This window comes from Talaromyces rugulosus, chromosome II (genome assembly GCF_013368755.1).
Source record: "Talaromyces rugulosus chromosome II, complete sequence".
In the NCBI taxonomy this organism is placed as follows: Eukaryota; Fungi; Ascomycota; class Eurotiomycetes; order Eurotiales; family Trichocomaceae; genus Talaromyces; species Talaromyces rugulosus.
The window spans coordinates 4,812,528-4,834,130 of NC_049562.1; the positions used below are offsets into that span (position 1 = coordinate 4,812,528).

At 49.2% G+C, this 21,603-nt stretch overlaps 7 protein-coding genes across 7 annotated transcripts; 3 read left to right on the forward strand and 4 right to left on the reverse strand.

Moving 5' to 3' along the window:
* Nucleotides 1-167: 167 nt before the first annotated feature.
* Nucleotides 168-4,892, reverse strand: TRUGW13939_04129 (uncharacterized protein; the record flags this gene model as incomplete). The annotated part of the gene is made up of 4 exons (XM_035487306.1): nt 168-1,053; nt 1,114-1,343; nt 1,420-4,350; nt 4,413-4,892. The coding sequence occupies 4 exons, from the start codon at nt 4,890-4,892 to the stop codon at nt 168-170; spliced, it is 4,527 nt and encodes a 1,508-aa protein (XP_035343199.1).
* A 2,108-nt stretch (nt 4,893-7,000) lies between these two features.
* Nucleotides 7,001-9,402, forward strand: TRUGW13939_04130 (uncharacterized protein; the record flags this gene model as incomplete). Its single annotated transcript, XM_035487307.1, has 7 exons — nt 7,001-7,946; nt 8,012-8,113; nt 8,162-8,214; nt 8,278-8,410; nt 8,465-8,531; nt 8,595-8,748; nt 8,797-9,402. The coding sequence occupies 7 exons, from the start codon at nt 7,001-7,003 to the stop codon at nt 9,400-9,402; spliced, it is 2,061 nt and encodes a 686-aa protein (XP_035343200.1).
* Nucleotides 9,403-9,742: 340 nt separating this feature from the next.
* Nucleotides 9,743-10,565, reverse strand: TRUGW13939_04131 (uncharacterized protein; the record flags this gene model as incomplete). The annotated part of the gene is made up of 3 exons (XM_035487308.1): nt 9,743-9,893; nt 9,956-10,464; nt 10,533-10,565. 3 exons carry the CDS (start codon nt 10,563-10,565, stop codon nt 9,743-9,745), a joined length of 693 nt encoding a protein of 230 aa, XP_035343201.1.
* Nucleotides 10,566-11,119: 554 nt separating this feature from the next.
* On the forward strand, nt 11,120-12,958 carry TRUGW13939_04132 (uncharacterized protein; the record flags this gene model as incomplete). The annotated part of the gene is made up of 4 exons (XM_035487309.1): nt 11,120-11,161; nt 11,216-11,353; nt 11,416-11,508; nt 11,573-12,958. 4 exons carry the CDS (start codon nt 11,120-11,122, stop codon nt 12,956-12,958), a joined length of 1,659 nt encoding a protein of 552 aa, XP_035343202.1.
* Nucleotides 12,959-14,496: 1,538 nt separating this feature from the next.
* On the reverse strand, nt 14,497-15,374 carry TRUGW13939_04133 (uncharacterized protein; the record flags this gene model as incomplete). The annotated part of the gene is made up of 3 exons (XM_035487310.1): nt 14,497-14,781; nt 14,842-14,976; nt 15,132-15,374. 3 exons carry the CDS (start codon nt 15,372-15,374, stop codon nt 14,497-14,499), a joined length of 663 nt encoding a protein of 220 aa, XP_035343203.1.
* A 2,260-nt stretch (nt 15,375-17,634) lies between these two features.
* Nucleotides 17,635-18,491, forward strand: TRUGW13939_04134 (uncharacterized protein; the record flags this gene model as incomplete). The annotated part of the gene is made up of 4 exons (XM_035487311.1): nt 17,635-17,803; nt 17,863-18,098; nt 18,162-18,327; nt 18,385-18,491. 4 exons carry the CDS (start codon nt 17,635-17,637, stop codon nt 18,489-18,491), a joined length of 678 nt encoding a protein of 225 aa, XP_035343204.1.
* Nucleotides 18,492-18,661: 170 nt separating this feature from the next.
* On the reverse strand, nt 18,662-21,272 carry TRUGW13939_04135 (uncharacterized protein; the record flags this gene model as incomplete). The annotated part of the gene is made up of 4 exons (XM_035487312.1): nt 18,662-19,432; nt 19,479-19,678; nt 19,740-20,041; nt 20,104-21,272. The coding sequence occupies 4 exons, from the start codon at nt 21,270-21,272 to the stop codon at nt 18,662-18,664; spliced, it is 2,442 nt and encodes an 813-aa protein (XP_035343205.1).
* Between the last annotated feature and the right edge of the window lie 331 nt (nt 21,273-21,603).

Sequence of the window (21,603 nt, forward strand, 5' to 3'; positions counted from 1 at the left end):
CGCCATCTATATGAGATTTGCAAAGATGAAACCGCAGAAAAAAAGAAAAAAGAAAATGGTCTCACCCTAAATCTCGAATGAAACATATATAGACACAAAAAAGAAACGAGCAAGGAGAGAGTATCATCAACAAGTACAGTGAATACTAACGAGAAAGTAAATTCCTGCTATACAGCGTGGACATCGGTAGGTCTTCTCAACGGACTGTGAGGACTTTGCGGTGTGTGATCGGCCGACTCAATTCGCGTTAATAGGTGGCCGTTTTGAAATTCGCTGTGTCCCGAAGATTGTTTACGGTTCACTGTCAAGCCGGGCTGCGGCTCTCGATCCCAATTTGGCCGCTGCGGGCTTCCGTAGTCAAAGCTTCCGACCGTGGAATTGGTGTCATAACTACCGGTCTGACTATGCGGATTGTGAGTGGTGGCCGTGGGTGCGATAGAGGGAGGGTAAAAGGGTCGCTCGTCCTCTTCAAAAGTGGGATTACTCCTCACCTGGGGCTCAATGGGTTTCACCACTGAAGATACCGCAGACGAATCACTGCCAGCGGAATTTACTCCCCCACCGGCTGGTGGCGGGACGTATGCTTCGTATTTCTCGAGATATTGGAATTTCCCTTGGGTGATTTGCTCCCGAATGATGTCGACATCGGTGGGAAAGAAGACCTTTTGAACCGATTTGATGGCGAACCGCGGTAAAAGACAAATTATTACCGTGACCAACAGCACGGCCCAGAAGGCTAGGGTTCCGTAGACTTCGGCTCCGTGTTGATAAAATTGAGCCGACGCGGTTGACGACGAGTAAACACCAGTCCAAAAGAAAAGGAGAAGACTGCTGACCGCGTTGATCAAGACAGTCAACCAGTCCCATCTGTACGTGTTCATTAGAATATAAGTATTGCTTGAAACCACAGCGGCAGCAGCAACGAGAATTCCAAATTGCTGTCGGTCGTCCATATTTAATCCATCTGGACGTTGAAAGGTAGCAGGAGCATAGAGCAGATACGGCATGAAGAAAGACATCAGGGACTGATAAAGACCGTCGAACATGTAAAGCCTGTATTATGGCGAGTTAGATACTGGGCAAAAAGGGGGCTCTTTCATTTCTTCGACTTACCAGAACTTCGTCGTTGACCATTCCTTGCGTTCGATGCCACGCATGTAAAGCTGAGGAATTGCCAGAGATACTTTGTCGCTAACATCTTGGTCGAAGATTCCCATGAAAATCACAGGTAGTGAAGTAAATGCCAAGTTGACCAAGACGATATAGGTAGAATCGAACAGGTAGGAGCCATCAAAATTGTTGTAGATCGAATACCAGAAAAGAGCAACGGTCCAGACAAGATTCTAACCAGCTCAGTCAGCAACAAATTACAAACGGTACAGCAATTATAAACGACGTAAAGGGCGAATGATTACTTACCTTGTAAAAGAAATTGGCAGTCGTCTCACCAAGGCGTCGGTAACCCCAACGCCCGTGTACAAGAATCAAACGTTGTAGGAAGCGGAATTGGCCGATGGCATAATCTGCAGACATAACAGCCTGTCTACCTTCTTCTCCTGCGATACCAACACCGACATCCGCTTCTTGAATCATAGCAACATCGTTGGCGCCGTCACCAATGGACAAAGCCATGATATTCAAGCCGTTCTTTACCATTCGGACAACAGCAGCTTTTTGCGCAGGGCTGACACGGCAGCACAGAACAGACTTGCATCGCTTGCACAGGAGTAGGAACCTCTGTTTCAGTTCATCATCAAGCATCATTTTCAGTGTATCTCCGTCAATGACCAATGCATGTGTGGCAGGAGGTGGACTGTGGTCTTTACGGGCCGCAATCAATTCTTCATCAGATCCCGAAATTCCAAATTTGTCGAGATATTTTTGCAGTTCTGATGCAGCGATCTCTGGCTTGTCGGCGGGGACATTGAAAACGATAAGTTCCATATCGTTATTCAAAAGGTTGCATGAGAATCCAATGTTGATGGCAGTCTCGACCTTGTCACCGGTCAAGACCCATAGCTTGATACCAGCATCTGCCAACAGCGAAATGGTATCTGGCACGCCATCTTGCAATCTATCCTCAATGGCGGTACCACCAATGAGCATGAGTTCCTGTTCGATTGCGCTAGCGACTTCCTCCATTTTGTCTTCACGATTGGCGATCGCAGCAGCAGCTAGGTCGTGGGACTCGTTCCATACACGATATTCCTCCTCATCCAAAACGCGTTCAGCTACACACAGAGTTCGGAGACCCTCGCGCGCGTATTCTTCTAGGTGCTCAGCGGTTGTTTTGCGAAGCGCCTGCTGCTTGCCACGAGCCAGTCTGTTATAAATGATGCTGTCTGCTCCTTTGCAAAACAGCCGAAGAGTTCCGTCAGGCATGCGGATGATAGCGCTCATTCGCTTTCTTGTCGAGTTAAATTCCAAAGTATTAAGGACGGTGTATTTGCGTTCCTCGCCCATGATATTCAGAACCAAGTCGTCACCCTCTCTACCCAAGACTGTAAAGCCACAGTCACGAGCTGTTGCGACTAGAGCGGCTTCATCTGGCGATTGAGCTTTGAACTCTATCTGGGGAGGATCGCCGGGGGTGTGCTCGGTGATGACACTGTGGCATACAGCAAGGGCAACCATGAAATTTTCGGCAGCGTGTCTTTGCTCCTGGCCCGATTGACCAGCAAGATCGGTGACGTAATCGGGAGAGACAAATGTCAAATTCTCATCCTTTAGGTAGGGGTTATCGTGCATGTTTCGTAAGAGTTCCAACATGCGAACACGGCCATCGGCAATCTTCTGGCGAGCCTTGGCAGCCTCTGCTTCGACATCAATACCTTCACGGCGCTGCATGCCCAATTGGGCTTCCGTATAAGCCTCGCCATATGAAGTGCCGTTAATGGTGCACTTTTTGAACTCCATGACATTCTGGGTCAAAGTTCCTGTTTTGTCGGAAAAGATATACTCGATCTGGCCAACGTCGTCGGAAATATTCCACGTTTTGGGAACACAGGCCATATCAAGTCGCTCATACACCATGAACCTATCAAAATAAATGAAAAGCGCCTGGAAAGTACGGACAATCTCAAGAGAGATATAGAGAGCAATGGGAACCAAGTTCTGGAATAGAATGAGACCGGCAAAGAAGGCCACAGCACCCTCGGCAGCAGGGGTTCCGCCATATGAACCGTATTCGAAGAACGACAAGGAACCATCCTTCAAATTCCAGGCAAAACCGTTGATGAGACCGGTGATTAGGCACATGCCGAACAGGATTGCAAAATTGATGAAGACATTGCTGTTCATTTCGCGGGCAAGTCGAGGGCGCTTGGTGGGCGTCTCTCCTGAGTTCAGCATGATTTTAGTTTCCGGACCAGTGAAGATGACCACGCCGAGAATCCATTCTGTATTCTGGAGACTGCATCCACGAAGTAGCAAGTTGTTGATACCGATAGGCTCCACCATGGCCTTTACGCCGCCGGGGGCATTCTCGTCTCGCTGTTGCCACCGCATAGCAGCGCTGTAAGAGTACAAGTTGGGATGAGGCTGTTCGGTCTCAACGACAAAGTCGGACTTTTCACAATCGCGCGCATGCTTGACAAGGCGTCCAGAATTGAGTGCTTCGCGGACCTTCAAGTTGGTCTCTCCGTCCAAATTCTTTGTTTCGACATAGCAGGCGCCATCGGGATCGGAGGAAGAGAGAATAACGATATCAGCTGGGATCTGGTCGCCGTTGTACAATCTGACAAAATCGCCAACCTGCACGTTCTTCCAACACTCTCGCTTGAAGCGCGCGGTTTCTGGGGTTTGCTTGGACCGATCGACAAGACTGCCATACTTCTTGGCACCAGGGGTAACAGCCTCTCGAGCTGATTTACCAGGTTGTAAAGACCCGTCTTTTCCTATCCCATTCGCGTCATCGGGCCATCCATTCCCACTTGGGTCCTGGAATGGCGACGCAACAGGTGTCATTTGGAAAGAGTTTTCGTCATCATTGCCCGGGAAGCCGTGAGTGGAATACACAGACTGGCGATAAGTTGCAACTGAGGATCGCCGTTCGTCGGGTTCTCCATCGTCACTGGCGGCCTTCTTTTCTTTGCGCTTCATAGCCCTATACGTAGATATCACAGTGCGGGTGCTGGCCTTTTTGATACGGCGCCAGGTAGACACCTCTTCTTCGCTGGCATTCACATTTAACCAGTCGGTCAGACGATAGACGGGAGAGTTGTTCAGGTTAGCATCGGATACGGTACGTCGCCAGTCCTCGATCCCATCTTTGACGGCTGTCACCACGATAATGACAATCAAGGGTACAGCGTTCATTCCGGGACTCGCAACACCGAAGATTGGGAAGAACTGAGATTTCAAGTTAGCAAACACCAAAAGGGAGAGAGAAAAAATCCCAGAGAATGACGTACGCCTAAAATGATAATAAACAAAAAGTAAATGTTTGCAATATTGTGAAATTGTAACCACAGATCCTTCGGGACGAAGGTGAGCGGAGTGAACTTGGCGGTACGGATTTTATTTGAAGGGTAATGAGTCTTCAGGTTTCCCTCTTCGTCACGCTCGCTATCGGGAAGCGGGACGTTGAAGTAGATGTGACGAGGGGGTTGTTGTTCCTCCTGAGCATCTTCGGTAGAAGATGCATTGTGGCCATCGGCGGAGCTGCCAGCCGACTTCCGCTTCTCCTCCTTGGACAGGCCGCGCCGGTGAAAACGATCGACGATGGACACGCGCTTTTTGAGGCCGCCAGAGTTGTTCTTGCGCTGGGTAGCCCATCTTTGGCGCTTGGTAGGCTTCGAGATCTCGCTACCGGGTGGTTGCAAATGGTTGTTGCTATCGCTGCTGCCGTTGCTGCTGTCAGGCGCGTCGCCGGCAAACTGAACTACAGCCATCACAGGCTCGCAGTCACCCCGGAGGGCATATATAGAATGAACGAAACGGAGTCTCAGAAGCCGCGGTGGTGGTTCATCCGATCGCAGTGGCGGACGACTCTGACAGTCACGCCAGACAGTCCGTTCCTTATTGTCTCAGGGGGGGGGGGGGGGGGGGGGGGGGGGGCAGGGTCAATTGAATGACACTTTGTGGCGGGCTGCAGGTCACGAAGAGCGCAAACAGGTGATAGCGGGCGAGATCGAGAGGCGCCAGAGATGACTAGAATCGCGTTTGGACGAGAAATGATGCTAGGACGTGAGGAAAAATGGGAGTCGCGGGAATATTATTAGTAAGAGGGTCGCTCCTCGCGATGCCGAGCGGGAGGTGACGGAAGGGGGCGAGTCTGCAGAGGCGAATCTGCAGAGTAACGAGAGACGAGAGCTCGAATGGGTGTGGTCGACTGGTGTCGATTCGGAGAGACTGGAGGGGAGGGAGAGTAGAGAGGAGCGAGAGGAGAGAGAGGGAGAGAAGAGGCAGGAGAGAGTGAGTGAGGCTGGAAGATGCCAGTTGGGATTTTGGGGGGCAGCGGCGGCCGTACGTACTGCTGAGTAGTAGTACAGCCCGTCCCGGCTCCTGCTTGGCGGGCCGGAGCTGACGGGTAGCAGGTCTCGGATGTTGCGGCCACTTGTTCTGCAGGCAATTTAATATTAATGCTAATTAATAATTGTGGAAGAAAATATAACAAAATAAAAAGGCAATTGCAGATATTATTATTGCATCCTAAATATGCTGCCCTTCCTCTTTTCCTTTTCTTTGACGGTACCGCCAATAAAAATTTTATACTCCGGACAGACACGGGAGCACCAAAGGGCACGGACAATAATAATATTATTATTACCAAATGTGTTTATTTTTTGCATCGTATACATGTATGGTATAGTACTAATATGTGTAATACGTATTTGATATCCGTGCAGAAGCCACCTGGCACTCTTAAATCCTTCATGTTTTCTCCAAGCTACGCTGCATGTTTTTTTTACACTACTGCTGAGTACTTATTGTTACCCTGCAGACTAATATTAATAATGTAATTTAAATAGTTAGTAAAATACTCATACCAATCCCATGCACACCAGCATGTCGCCATGTATGCAACTGCGTCGCCCCTCAACAATGCAGTGTAACGCCGTTTACCATACCAGCCCCCTTCCGGATTGAGAATCCCCAGTACCATACTATGTCTTGAGGTGTATATCCGTCTTCCCGAGAGGAGGCAAAAATGAGAGATTTTTTTTTCTTTGGTTTCTTATTCTCCGGGCCGACCTTTTTTTTTTTTTTTTTTTCTTATTATTATTATGGTTCGATGACTAAGGGCTGTTCCAATATACGGAGTACGGAGTACGAGTGCCAAGTACGTATAGTAAATGTCTGTTCCACGTGCTAGTCTAGAATACTAAACACTAACAAGCGCTATTGAATTATTTATCGCCAGCAGTTGTTAATAATATAAATTTCCTGATTCAGGCACCCAGTCGCACCACCCAAAGGGATCCATTTGAGGACACACCATCAACCCGGTTTTAAAGAGATCGTCGCTGGATCTTCCGCCCCCGACCCGTTGCTGCGACGTACGTTGATCTCTATATTATTAGTAGCACTGATTGGGACGGGCGGTTAACGGGGAAATGCTAGACTCCGCTTGGCACTAGACGACTCACAAAAAAGTGACACCAGCTGAGACGGCGACAAGCGAGACAGGTAAGAATTAAGTCAGAGGCTAGCTCAATAATGTTTCAAGCACGTGCATGCGTGCGTGTCCGTTGGTGCTACTGTTTATTAAGTAAATGATACTAAATGCTCATGCGTTGGCGATCAACCTCCTTTTTGGCCCCGAGGGCCTCAGGCCATGGTGGCTTAGTTGTAGATATAAATAAGTCAATTTCGCTGGTGCCTGCGGGGTACAGGGTGCAGAGTACGTAGTTAAAGAAAATTACGACATGTCTGACAATGTTCAAAATAAAAGCATCGAGTATTAGTAAAAGGAGACAAGAAAGACTAATCCCAATGCGGATACATACTGTCCGGGTCACGTGATGTCGTGCACCGTGTCGCGCGCGGCTGTTCCGCGATGGGAAAAAGAAGAGACGATGTTGGTCCAACGACGTCTGCCAGACCAGGTGCTCGTTCCAGCCTGCACGAGATGCCCCAGCCACGTACCATCAAGGACTTTTTCAAACGGCCGGCTTTTGTGGCAACCCCCAAGGACCCTTTGAAAGAAACAGGGAAAGAAAGCTTCCTCTTCCCCGCAGCCAGCCAACCGTCGTCCCCCTTGAGCGATCCGCCTTCAGATCTTCCTTCGCAACTGCTGTCTTCCCAACAGCTGCCCGATGAGGGAAGCTCTCATGAAGCTGCGCGTGGTCCTGTAAATGGCTCGAGCCATCACAGTAGCGATGCCACCCTACAACCCAGTTCTTCCTTCAATTCGTCACAGCGGGTCGTCAAAAATGGAATGGAAGTCGTCGTCGACTCCGATGCAGAAAGTGGCGAGTCGATCGGCTCTCTGGAGTCTCCAGACGATCTTTTAAACAGGTTCCTGGGTTCATCTTCTGGGCAAGCAAAAGACTCCGAGTCTCCTGCTCCCGATTCAACTTCTCAGCCGCGATCACGGGCATCCAAATTTCGGTATTCACAGAACAACAGACCGGTACTAAATCTGAAACCAAAGAAATACAAATTCAGCATGGAATCATTGGTGACCCGCTCCGTGGACGACAGTGAGGCCGAGGCCGGTGTCGCCAAAGCCAAGGCCCAGCTCCAAAGTGAGGAACACATAAATTCAAGCTCGCCCAATGGTCCTGACGGCAGCTCGGGCATTCGTGAGGATGTTCTTGCGTCTGCGTTTGCTGCAGAAAAAGAAGAGAGTGATCTGCAGAGACTGTTGGATGCAGTGCGACGTACAGAAGCTCTTGAAGTGGAAAAGTCTTGGTCTTTTTTTGGCAGTGGCTCTGATATGCAACTTCCTGAGTTTCCGAGGGACTCGATACCTCCGTCTTCCCGAGAATCTTTTCTAAGAGGTAGTTTTGCTTTTGGGTTGCCCCTCTTGTGTTGTTCCTTTTGGTTGCTAAGGTTATCTTCCTAGACCCGGCCCCCCGTGAGAGAGCGTTTCATTCAGGCATTTTGGACTTTGCCCTAACGAGAGGCTTACTCCCCGATGAGGTGATTCTATGGATTCTACAATCAGGTGCGTACAATATCCTGTTTCCGCCAGTGACTTGCTAAGTTGAAACAGTACCATTAGAGCCTCGGGACGATTTGCGATATGCCTATTGCAGGGCATTAAAGGTGCAGTCTCTCGATTATACAATTGACTGGCATTTAAAAGAGGAATCTGACTGTATGTACTAGCATGCGGGTGGTGAGCGTATCAAGTTTCTTGTCCAGCCTTGCGATATTGAGCTGGTTTTTGGGTCTCTTGGGGGCACGCAGAAGGCATTGAACACATCCGAAGAGATATCACCACAGAACTTATACGACCCAGGTACGAGTCCAATTGAGAGCACGTCATGTCTTGTTGTCTGATTGTATATTGTAGCAAAATCGCCTTGCGAGTGGAAGTACCTCTTATCGGTTCTCGATTTACTGCGAGACCTTTCGGATCAGTATGTCTTTGCTTTCTGTGCCAACTACGAAACAGCTCTCTAACCAGTTCTTCTTCTACTTAGTTTTCATGAGGACACCAGACAGCACACGCTAAAACTCTTATTCCGTCTCGCCCTTGACATCTACGTGACCAAGAATTCCACAGTCTGTTCGGCTTTGGAAACAACAATAGATTCCGTACTGCAGAATATTCCCTCGGAAGGCTTTCACGAACTAGTAAGACTCTTGAAACTTCAGGCTCTTTTCTCGACTAACGTCACTCAGGTGCAACCACTCACTAAGTCCGCTTTCCAGACGGTCAAGGACATTACCCTTCAGAGCCAACTACTCAAACACATCCTCCCAACGAACCCCGACATTGCCTTGTTTCGGGCTCGGCTAGCCGTCTCATTTTTGATCAACGACGAGTCGGTACTGTTGGAGCCTGCCGCAGACGTTCTCAATCTCAAACGGATAACTCAGCATTTACGAAGCGCACGCTTTGGCTCGAAGCTGCACCAGGCCAAGTCAACCAACAATTACGACTACTCCGAGCTCAAAGCAACCACTTCCCTCTTAAACATCGTTATCGACATAGACCAGACATCGGCCGAGTTCCCCAGTAAGGAGGCCGAAAACCAATTCAATACCGACGTCGACGCTCTAGCGGACCGGGTGAAGCGGATATTCAGTGCTATTGAAGACTCAGGCGCGTCTCATCTGAAGCGAACAGAAGCCAAGCAGAGCCTCGAGGCGTTACACTACCGAATCGTGTTCTCTGTTCGCTCTAAACCCCGAGTGCGATCTCTTTTCGGCATAGACGACCTCCAAACAAAAATACCACAATCCATGGCGAACAAGCACTTTAGTGCAAAGATGGCCAAGTCATAACTCGAGTCTTGAGACTTTTAGAACTTTTATGATTAGATGACCGCGATGACTGTACATTAATTTGCTTAATTGTCCCGGTTAGATGAATACATTGCTTCACGGGGACGTTTCCGACAACTGCACGAAAGCTTTGGACATGTTTCTTTATAAATTAATGGCCTAGTAAACAACACCAGCAAGCCCGCCTGAATAGCTGAATAGCTGGAGAGAATGCGGGACTGGATAAACCGTCCAAGACAATGCAGCTCGTATATATGGACATAGATAGAAAACAACCGGGTCAGGTAGCATACACACAAATAGCCGGCCGATGCAAAGAACAAAGTTCCGTACGACTAGTCTAGTCATGGAACTTGCGGTTCACATTCTTGCCAAACAGGGTCTCGCGAACAGCCGGCAGAGCATCAATCTCCAACAACCGTAGACGCTCCTCAAAGGTATTGTTGATTTCGATCTTACCACCGCCTCCGATAATAGACACACCACCGGCTCTGAAAGAAAATTAGTCATATTCACACAAAAGCGTAGACAAGTCATCCTCAGAAGCACTTACGATCCGTCTGGTAGATACTCCTTTTCATCGATGTTTATCGTTACGTCTCGGCCAACCTTGGATTTAAATTCCTTCTGCGAATCCACGATAGCTTTCTTGATGGTATCGATATCCTTCTTGCGGCCCCGAACAACGACCTTGTCTTCATTCAGGTAGTAGAGACCTTCGAGGACTAGTCCAGCTAGAACACCTTGGTATTTCTTCCCTTCCTTGGACGTCGTTGTGACCTGCTCACGGGCACGCTGGAAGAGATCGTCCAGGAGCTCCTGGCGAGAGGAGAGAACACGGAGACGGGTGCGGTTGGCAAGCGTGGACCGGGTGATCTGCTGGGACATGGCAGCCTGCTTGAACTTCTTCTCGTACAGGGCGTCGATGGCAGCCGTCTCCTGGCGGACCAGCTTCGACTTTTCAATGGCAAACTCCTCGTCGGCCTTGATATGGATCTCCTTGGACTTTTCGAGAGCTTCCTGTTTGATAAACGCGGTCATCTTGCGGAGCTCACCCGCGACCTGTCCTCCACCGAACAAGGGTTAGTTTGTGTGTTACTCATCACGACGTCTTCCACATTAATGCGTACCTGGTCGTCCGAGAGGGCATGACGCTGCGACATCTTGGCGGCTGGTGGTGAAGTCTCGTGTAGGGTCTTTGCGACAGGTGGGATGGGAGTCTAAGGAATAGTGTACACGCTTCGCTGCCCGGCGTGCCGACCGACGCAGTGCTGGGCTTTCAGGTGATCAGTTCCGTGGGTTGCGGTGTTACTATAGGTACGAGAGCCACGAGCTCCTGGCCAACTGACTGTGTGACTTTGGGGGAGGGGAGAATGAGCCGGTGAGAATGACGCTTGCTCTCGGGATCTGAGGTTAGGTTAGGTTGCCTGCGTGCTGCGTGAGGGAGCGGGTCCGCTGACGACGGGGAAAGCGCCTGGCACTGTTACCTAGGACCTACTCCGAACGCGATACATCTTCCCTCCGCCACACTTTCTATCTGTCTACTCTCCTCTCCTCTAATCCAACCCCGGACCTGTCGCTATTTTCGTCTTATATTACTCTCTTATGCTTTACCCTGTCTATCTCCTTTGATCCGCGACGGCGATATGTCCAGCATTTGGCCAGGCTACAGCCCCCTCCGCTAAGTGCATGCGTTCGATGCACCTCGCCTTTGCAGATGGGCCAGCTCGGTGACCTGTCGCCTGAGGGGAGTATTGCCGTGAGTTTTGCTTATACCCAGGAGAAAATATTTCGTGTCTGACATGCGCGCCAGGTCGGGGTTCTTGTCGGGTTGATTTCCACCAGTCTCCAAGCGATCGGACTCACCCTGCAGCGAAAGTCTCATTTACTCGAAGACGAGAAAGCGCCGTACGAGCTACGAAGACCTCCTTATAAGCGGCGAAGATGGCAGGTACGGCTGGTTCCTCGTCTCTGGATTCTAGGGCGTTTCGCTGATGTTTATTACGTGTGTAGATGGGCATGTTTATGTTTGTCGTTGCGAATATCGTTGGGAGTACTATTCAGATCACAACACTACCGCTACCAGTTTTGTCGACTCTACAATCGGTAGGTTTTGCAATGTGCATTCAACATTTCTCTCGTGTCGCTGTACTGACTGCATGGTGTGTAGTCCGGACTGGTGTTTAACACGATCTCCGCAACGCTCATTCTCGGCGAACCGTTTACGAAGAACTCGTTCATCGGGACAGTACTCGTGTGTACCGGAGCCGTGCTAATAGCGACATTTGGTGCTATTGGGGAACCCGCGCATAGCCTGGACCAGCTCCTGGAGCTACTCAATCGACGCGCCTTCATCGCATGGATGGTAGTCACTGGGCTGGTCGTGGCCCTCGTTCTCGCTGGATCGCGCGTCATCAAAACGCTTTCGTCTCCGAACCATCACAAGTCTCGCTTCATCAAACTACGCGGGGCTTTGATATCCCCGCCTCGCGCAAAGTTTTACCGTGGGTTGGCTTTCGCGTTTGCCAGTGGGGTGTTGTCGGCTCATACGCTGTTGCTGGCCAAGTCAGCGGTTGAGCTTCTCGTACGGACGATTGTCGACCATGTCAACCAGTTTAACCGGTGGCAATCCTGGCTCATTCTGATCGGGATGATCTGCCTGGCTTTGACACAACTGTATTATATGCACCGAGGCTTGAAGCTTTGCAGCACTAGCGTTCTTTATCCTTTTGTTTTCTGCGTATACAACATCATCGCGATTTTGGATGGGTTGATTTACTTTCGACAGGCGTCCCAGCTTGCTGGACTTCAGGCTGGGCTTATTGCTCTTGGAACTATTATTCTTCTTGCCGGTGTCTTGTGCCTCTCGTGGAGGTTGGAAGACATCGACAGCCATGCAGGTGTTACCCTGCCAAACACCTCACAAACACCGATGGGATCTGGAATGGGGCTCGTGGAGGAGTTCGCCGAGCCATCAGACGTTGAAGAGCCAGAGGCCGATGAACGACAGCCCCTTTTGCCAACGTCGAGGCAGGATTTGCCTCATAAACGGACGCCGAGTTTACCTCTGACAAGCTCGCCCTATCGCCACCGCTCTCAGACTTTGAACAACAACGAATCCGCTCAGATCTGGGCCGATCTCGACGACTCGGAAAACGAGCCAGCCTCTGTGAATCGTCCGCCTGGGTTTCCGTACACTCGCAGGAGGACAATGTCACTGTTGTCGCGTGGCCGCGGCCGCCGGTCAGATGTCGGCAATGCATTCCTCGTCCACAAGAATCGAGACAACGCTGCCCTATCTCCGCAGGCGCGTCGACTACAGAACCAGTCTAACAGACGCGTCTCGGCTCCCCTATTTGCAGGCGGTACTGCTGGCTGGAGCAAGTCGCCGAAACGACCTCTTCCCACCGACAGCGGTGCCGACGTCCCCGGAAATTCACGAAATTACGGTACCTTGAACACTGAACAACCGAGCGGGTGGCGGAAACCGTTGAAAATGCTACAACGTTGGACATCAAGATCTAACCATACTAATAATGAAGACCCTCCTGTGTGAAACCCGAACAAGACACTTTCTCTGTTTTTTTTTTTGCTTAACCTTTTTTTTTTTCCCCCGTCATCTCTTAGTTATAGGGAAACAAGAAAAACTACTTCTTATTGTATGTTACGTGGAAACCGGATTACATGAACGACAAATAATGAAATCATCAGAGCACGAAGTGTTGGCCGTGCGAAAGCTAGCTAGTTGGGTATTAATCAATGTTTGCTGAGAGAAGAGAATGAGAAATATAAAATTAGCTATAGAGATTTTTGTTTTGTTTGTTTTTTTTTTTTTTTTTCCTGTAGAAACCAAAAATAAAAAACCTCTTGAGCATGTCGAGTTGAAAAAAAACATCTCAATAATAATCTCACGAGTCAGATCAGTCGCATACGTATCGGGCATAGAACACCCGTTAGACAATTAAGCATGATCGAATGAAAATAAATTAAAAGACCCCGTTTACAAACTCAATTCCAATAATAATTGGGCCTTGTATTATTATTTTTAAGCTTATGTCAAACAAGGCAAGACTTTCCATCTACAGTAATCTTTACCTGAAGTGGATCAACCAGCCCAAAAGAATAATAATTGTTCTCAATTTAGTATCAATTTATAGTAAAATAAAGATTTCAATTTTTTTTGGTCGATTTTCATACTTAGCTTGCCATTTTGAAAGAAATTTCAATGGCCAGTCCATTGTGATTCATGCAACCCGTTTTGTTTTTTTCTAGAATCACTATAATAAGCAATCCGAAAACCCGGTTGATGAATGCAAGGATCAAGTTGAATGATGATACACATATTGGAACAGATAGGAAAAATAGAAAATAGTTAAAAAGATCAGGCAAAACGCAAAATAATCCCGTACTTGAAAAGGAAAGCAGAAGGAAAGAAAAAGTACAGCAGTCAAGAAGCAAGCCAGACTGCAAGGAAACAAATCAAGCTCGCACCGATTGTATTGTGAGAGCAAAAGGCAAATGTAGTGCGCAACAAAACATACAAAAAGATATCGCAGTCGTTCCGAACGCAAAATATGACACAAGACATTAGGACCACACTCCAGAAACACCGCATCTCCGCCGATGTCTAGAACAGAACCAAGACAGATAGAATGATCCGACCGCTTGTTTCGTTTCTAAACAAACAAGATTTTTCACCAATTTTTGTCGAGAAGATATAAACGTCATTTGATCTTCTGTCACTTTTCAACCAGGCGATAACGCGTCTGCCCACCCTATTCTCTAACGACAGTGATGATGAATGTGTACAAAGAAACGACATGCCTTGGATGGCAGGGGCAACAGACCCTCGTCCAAGGCTCGAATCGAAATAAGAAAGCGCGACTAAAGTAACAAAGCCTAGCATAAAGAATTGGGGAGGGTCGAGTATCCAGATAATACACAGCTCAATAGTGTAGGTCAACTGCATAGCGTCGCAAGGGTATCAAATGAGCAGAGGCGGACAACGCAGATGGAAGATGGCAGTTTGTCTCTTTCGTATTGTATATTGTTTTTTAGGGCCATCAACCATTCATTATATTGCGGGTTAGTTGTTTAAGCAGCAGGCTGGTGCGGCGGTGGCATCCTGCCTCCGACGGGCATGCCAGGATATTGGCCGCCAGCCTGGGCTTGCTGCTGTTGTTGTTGGAGGTTTTGGTAGTAAGCCATCTGTTGCTGCTGGTCATGTGTCATATAGCCCGGCTGCAGGCCGCCGGGGCGAGGGATATTCGCCTGAGGAGCATTCACGCTGCTGTGAGGGACGTCTTCGGGTGACTCGGCGGGAAGATCAGTAGCGTCGACGCCATTCTCCGAAGACGGTTCGGGTGCGTTGAGGCACGCCTACGCGACGTTAGCGAGACTGAAGCGAGACGACGGTTTAAATATCAAGGGGGAGGGTACCTGGATAAGATTCTTGCCCTCTGGCTTGGTGACCAAGGGCTGCAGCTTCGGCGTGGTGAAGGTGTAGACCAGACCGGTTTCAGACACGACAAGAAGCAAGACTTGGGTGCCGGTCAAGACAGACAACTCATAGGCCTAAAAAATAAAATAGAAATAAAAGGTCAGCACGAAGATGACGCGAGAAATAAGCAACTGGCGGGTTGTGTTTGTGTTGTGGTTGATGCTGGCGCAAAAACCAAAAAAAGGCGTGTGGAAGCGCGGCGGGACGCGACTGTTGGGGGGGAACGTACCTTCTTCATGATACCGGCCTTGCGCTTGGAGAAGGTGATATGGCGACGCGACTTATCCTGGATGAATTTGATTTCGATCTTGCGGCGCTCGCGACCGGTCTTGTCGTCATCGTCGTCGTCGTCGTCGCCAGCAGCGCTCATGCGACCGCGCTTGCGGTCGACGGCACCGTTGCCAGGCTGCTGCAGGTCGTCCTGCGAAGGCGAGGCGTGCTCGTCGGGAACAACGGCAGAGAGATCGGCCATGGTGACTTTGTGTAGAAGCGAGGCGAAGGGGGAGGAAATTCAGGCAAGGACGAGTTGTGACGAGAGCTCGATGAAGAATTGCAGATGAGGAGCGCCCAAAGAGGAATGATGCTTGGGGTGATGGACGAAACGGCCAAATCGAGTAACGCGTTTTGGAGAGGGAGTTTTTTGGGTAAAGTGTCGAAGAAGGGAAGGGGGATCTTTGGGGGGGGGAAAGAGTAATTAGGCAGGCTCAGCAACAAGCGAGGCAACGGCGCGCGGCTGGGGAAGGTGGGGCGCTGGCCCCCCCAGCGCCGCCAATGGGCGCGCACCGTGGCTCACAGGGTACCGCCGGACGGTCGGCGGCGTCCAATCAGCGGCGGCAACGGCCCACGGGGGCTCCACTGGACGGCCGCTGATTGGCGAGGCGGCCCTGGCTAGCGTCATTCTCTCGTCCCAAAAGGGCCGCGATCCGCTGGGCCCGGCGAGGCGAGACCGGAAAGGGCGCACCTGCTCGTGCCGCATCCGGCAGGCGGTAAAGCGCCCAGTACCGTGGCCGTACCGCCCCACTGTGCACGGGCGAGTCATCGCGTGCCCAGCAGCAAAACGCCTGCCTGATTGGGCCGTGGCCAGCGCCGAGGCTGAGCCGGTTACATTACGTACGGTACGGAACACTGCCAGCTATTAATAGCGTCTGCCAATACTTAATAGTGTCTGTATAGTGCTAGTAGTATACAGAGCAACTATTGGCCCATCAGAGATGCCATAAGAGGCTCTGGTACTTGCACCCAATAAATACCATCGACTATCAAGATCCCGCTTGCTTGCTCGCTCTGGCTCTTATTGGCATAATTAGCTACAAAAAAGGCAGAACTCAGAAGCACAAAGAAAATGGCACGCTAGGCGGGCTAGTACGGATCAGCACTAGCGAGTCCCCTATAAGCTTTGCCGCTAGTACTTGCCAGTCAGCAAGCGTACGATAATAATCCGTGCTCTGTCTCACAGAGGTTACAAGAGTCCTCTAACCACGGGGTATGCGTGCGAAAAGCCTACAGTTGGTTCAATCGCAACGTCTGCCAGAAACAGCGGACCGTCATCGCGCTACCCTGTATTATTCAGCAGTTCATTCATTATTCGACTTTGGACCCCAGCTTCCCTGCAGATCCCAGGTCGATTGTCATGTCGCCGATCGGGCTCCAGCCCAGCTCATGTTGGAGAGTGACGGAGCTAATTAGGGCTGGTGGCAACTTCGCATGTCACGCTAGCCATAGCCTATTTTTGGTCCTTTGGTCTCAGCTTTGCCAAACTAGAGATCAACTGACCGCTGAATCTCCTGTATCGAGTGGCTCGTTGGCTGAACGAAATGAAGCAATGTAAAATATAACAAACAGGAGTCGTCTTGGACTGATACGTTAGCACATGCAAGTCGAGCCGAGACCCGTCGGTATGCGAACCAATCCCGCTAGTCCGCAAACGGCATGCGGTCCCCGGTCTTAGCAGTTGAGTCATATTGCTCTTCTCTCTATGAGCGTATGAAGAGTTCAACTCTGTGTGTTTCTCGGTGGAACACTAACATAAATTATTCAGTGTTATTTATTGATGGATACATCTCCACATATATAGCTTGTTCATTATCAGCAATATTAAAAAGTACATGTAATATTGAATGCTAAATGCATTGACCCATTTCCTATGCCTAAACTGTAATAATATATATGCAACGTGTGCCTAATAGCCTTAGCATATTTCTAATTTGGACCAATGACATGGATGCTAGCCATCAATTAAATATGATCTTTTCTATATAATAATATCAGGCTTTTCTAACATATATATATGTAGAGATCACATGACCTTTTTATCATTTATCAATATCAACGTTGATATTGATATTATAATTTATTAAATTACATAACATAAAATCCCTCTACAAAATAAGAGTATTTATTCTGTATTAATGACAAACACATGGTGCTATGTAGATAGCCACGTGTGCACCTGAAACGCTTCACGTTGCACCTTTACCTGTGACACTTATTGTAGCCTCCGTGTATCACAATGTCAACATTTAACCCTGCAGGTTCGCCTGAGAATTATCAAACCGTTACAAGATGCGAGTGGGGTGGCCTTGGATTTAATTATTTACTCTCGACTTTGCGCCGACTTTTTCGATTTTCTCGACTGTGCGGCTTTATACATTGATACATACTTCCCCCCTCTCTGAGGAGACGACCGAAAAGTCCGATAACCCATTATCACCATACTACCCAACAATATAACCATGAAAGTGGACAAGATCCTCCTCAGCTACGCCGGCGCAGAGTTTCTATTCCTCGCTGGCGGTATTATTCTCCTGGTGGCATCACTGTTATTTGATCGACAAGTGCATCCTACACCAACTCTGGCCAACGCTCCAGATACTATACTGCTGGGAATGCTTCCTTTTAAGGGTTTGTTCTCACAACTCAAAATAAAATCATGCTATGAACTGAAAACCAAAAAAATGCAGCTGGCCTCGTAAACGCCATATTTGTGTTTATCACCTCCGCCCTCGCCATACCGAGTTTGGTCTTTCGCGACAGCCGGTTCTGGCTCAAGCTGCAGGGATGGATGATCGTTGCATGCAGTATATTCACACTTGTTCTCGGCCTGATCATCTGGATCGAAACGCTCAAGACGCGAGCAATGCTGAGTACTGCCTGGGGCCGTCAAACCGTCAACGTGCAAAGTTTCCTCCAGCAAAAGGTTAGCACCTTCCCCTTTTTTTTTTTTTTTTTTTGGCATTTCAAGTCTGATTGTAATTGATAGTTCGACTGCTGTGGCTACTACAACAGCACTTCACCCCTCTTTGTTACTGATGGCACCTGTCCTACTGCCCTAATCGCAGAAGGGAAACAAGGCTGTGTCGGCCCATTTTCCAGCTTTGCTAATCAGCTTTTGGATCTTATCTTCACCGCGGCGTTTGGTATTGTCGGTATGTCTTTCTTCACCATCTCCCTCCGTATGGTTGAGTTGCAGACTGACAAATTAGCAATCGATGTGATCCTGCTCCTCTCCGTCGCCGTGGTCGTCAAGGATCGCAAGGAGAAGGAGAGATATCGCTTTATCGACGCCAAGGTGGGATTTACAGCTATTTAGATAGATTTATTTTTTTTCTGTGTAAAAATTGTGGAATAGCCAAGTTTGTGTATTGGAATATCAATATTGACTTCTGTACAAGCGCAGCTGACTTTTGGTATATCTACAAAGTGCCCCCCAGAGATAAACCCCCAACAATGAATAATAAATGTAATCAAAAGATATAAACATCACCGTAGGCCTCCAAATTCCGGTCCCAATCCCAGTCCAAGATCAGTACTATTTACGTTCCCATTCCCATTCCCACCCCACGGCACCGCAGTCGAATTCATACCACTCGCCGTCGTCGCCGACGGATCAATCGACAAAAACGCATCCAGGTCCATCGACGAAAAATCAATGTCCCCCCAATTCATATCTAGCGGCGGGAAATCGGTGAGCTGATCATCTTGGTTGTTGCTCTCGGTGCTTCCGTCGCCGCCGCCGCCGACGGGGAGCGGAGTCATGAGGTTTTGGCCGAGGAAGTTGAAAAAGGTTGAAGGGTTGGCGAGGTCTGTGGTGGGACTGTAGTTGTTGAATTGTTGTTGTTGCTGTTGTTGCTGGTGCTGGCGGGATTTTACTGGTTGCTGATGTTGGGGCTGATGAGGGGACGAGGATGTCGTGCCAGGAAAGTCATGGCTACGACTACTGGTGCTATGGTACTCGTCACTCGCAGGACCTGCAGCTCCTGCAGGAGTTCCAGTCTGGCCCGTGGACATGAAATCAGCCCCTCCTGCCACGGCAGCATTCGGAAACACAGCCATTAGCATCTGCTGAATGGCATTCATAGTCACCGAGGTCTGTTCGTGGAACTGGTTCTTCGGCAGCATGCTGGCCAGGCATCGATACCCTAAGCGCACCCACGGCAGGTGTTTTTCTGCCATCTGCGGCGTCATGTGCATCATATCAAAGGCGAGCGTGAAGCAGGCGCTTTCGAGAAAGAAGCCGTGATATTTCATATTCTACATTGTGTTAGACAGGACAGAATTCAAGGGAAATACAACATACTCGAACTAAAATGTTCACTTGGTAACAATCCGACAGGTATCGAATGAGACATCGTGCCGCTTCCAAGCACGATTCACACGCGTCATCTAGCCATGACGGCGTTGTTTGTGTCTCTGAGCTCTTCGCTGGTCCGTCTCGCCGCCACCTTGCCCGGAAGATGAGAAACGGACGGAATGTGAGTAGCGTCACGGTATGGTATACTATTAAAGTTAGTACTGAAAAAAAAAAAAAAGAGAGAGAGAGAGAGAGAATCAAACATACACAGCATCAAGACAGTCTGGCAAACGCCTACTTCGCCCGGCCTGGGAGACGCCTCGAGTCCGAAATTCAAGACGCCGTGAACCCGACGCGCAAAAGAATGAAGATCCTTTCGTACATCCTTGGCGCTCTTCCACAGCGGCAGGAGAGATTCATAGCGCTGGCCATATATGCTGCGCGCAGACTTGGTCATGATGCGCGATAGCTCTACCAGGGCAAGCAGCATGGGCTGCTCTTTGGGGTCTGGAATGGCGATTTCGTGGGCCGGGATGCTCATTGGACGGCCCAGACCGAAACACATCCATCTATAAAATAATCAGTACATGTATGCAAATATTCAATATAAGAAAACGAAATATGAACTTACGTCTCGTAAAAGTAGAGGCTCCAGAAAGTTGATCTCTTTTCATTGATGTCTCCTGTCGTCCGCTCAGCCTGCAGAAGCGTGTTTTTATGCAAACCAGCTGCTATCGCTTTCCGGACTGCTGTTCCAAGATACAAATAAGCCGAATTTGGCCGTGCTCTTTCGGATTGATAATGTGCGTAATCAGATGTTAGTTTACATGCAAGAAAATAATACGCGTGGGGCAGACTTATCATCATCAGAGGGATTTGAATTGCCTGTAGGTTGACTAGATCGTCAAATTTGGCGGCGTTGGCCTTGGCTCGCTGGAATATAAAGTTGCCCTGGTCGATTTCCTCCGTCATGGCTGCGCCCATAGCGAGAATGAGAAGCATGATGGTGGCTTCGGGGGACTCGAGGGACATGAAATTCTGCCTGTCATACAGCTGTTCCAGTTTCCGGCGGTACTCATCTTTGGGCTGCCATGGCATCAGATGGTAAATCGTGGATAGGTACCGGTCCAGATACTTGGTCGCCGTCGACGGATGCACAAAGAAAATAGACGAGGACAGGTCGCCTCGATCCGATATCGACATGTCTTGACTCCCCGCAAGATCGCCGAAAAACAGTCGCCTATGACTGAAAAGATCCAGACCGGGACCGGCTTCTTCGACTTCATCTCCGCGCGAGGACGCCTCGCCGTATCCCTCGACCAATTGGCGATACATCAACTGCATCAGGGAGAAATTGGAAGACGGTCCATAGTAGAGTTGAATCACGCATGACGGAGAGGCGACATGCGTGGCCGCCACGCTGTAATTTATCACATTGTCTCTGCTGTTCTCAGCAGCAGCACCACCAGAGGCTGAGCGCGTGGGCAGATGTGATGATGCTGGCGCAGCATCTGATGATAATGTGCCTGCACTATTATTAATATTATTAGTATTGAAACTATTGCCGACCTTGACGCTACGTCCGTCATCCTCATTGTCCTCGGCACCGTCCTTCGATACAACCTCATGTTTGCGCTTGCGGTGCCGCACGAAGCCACGATACTCGCATTCCGAGTTCCTCAGTTTGCAGTGTTGACAGGGCTCTCCACCGTCGCATCTGATCTTTCGGCGACGGCATTCTTCGCATGCCTTGGAGATTCTCCATCGAGGGATCTCCGAGGTGCTGGCCTCGTCTGCCATTTGACGTTTCTCTCTTTCTTGTCCACTTTGGTAATTATTTTTTCATTCGGCGGTGTTCCCGGGATGAATCGAGTTTGTGGATGTTTCTCTCAATGACAGTGGACAGACAGGACAGTCTCCATACTGGCCTGTTATTCACAGCCACGCTCTGTAAATATGCCGAGCAGTCAACGATTGTATTATTGTTGTTGATATTGTCATGTTTCCTCCAGACAACGGGTGAAGCTGTATTCAAGTGGGGCATCTCAAGATATTCACCAATAGGAGTGTGTTAACTGGCCCTGACGTAATACAGTTGCACTATACCAAATTAGTACTTAGCGTCTCTTTC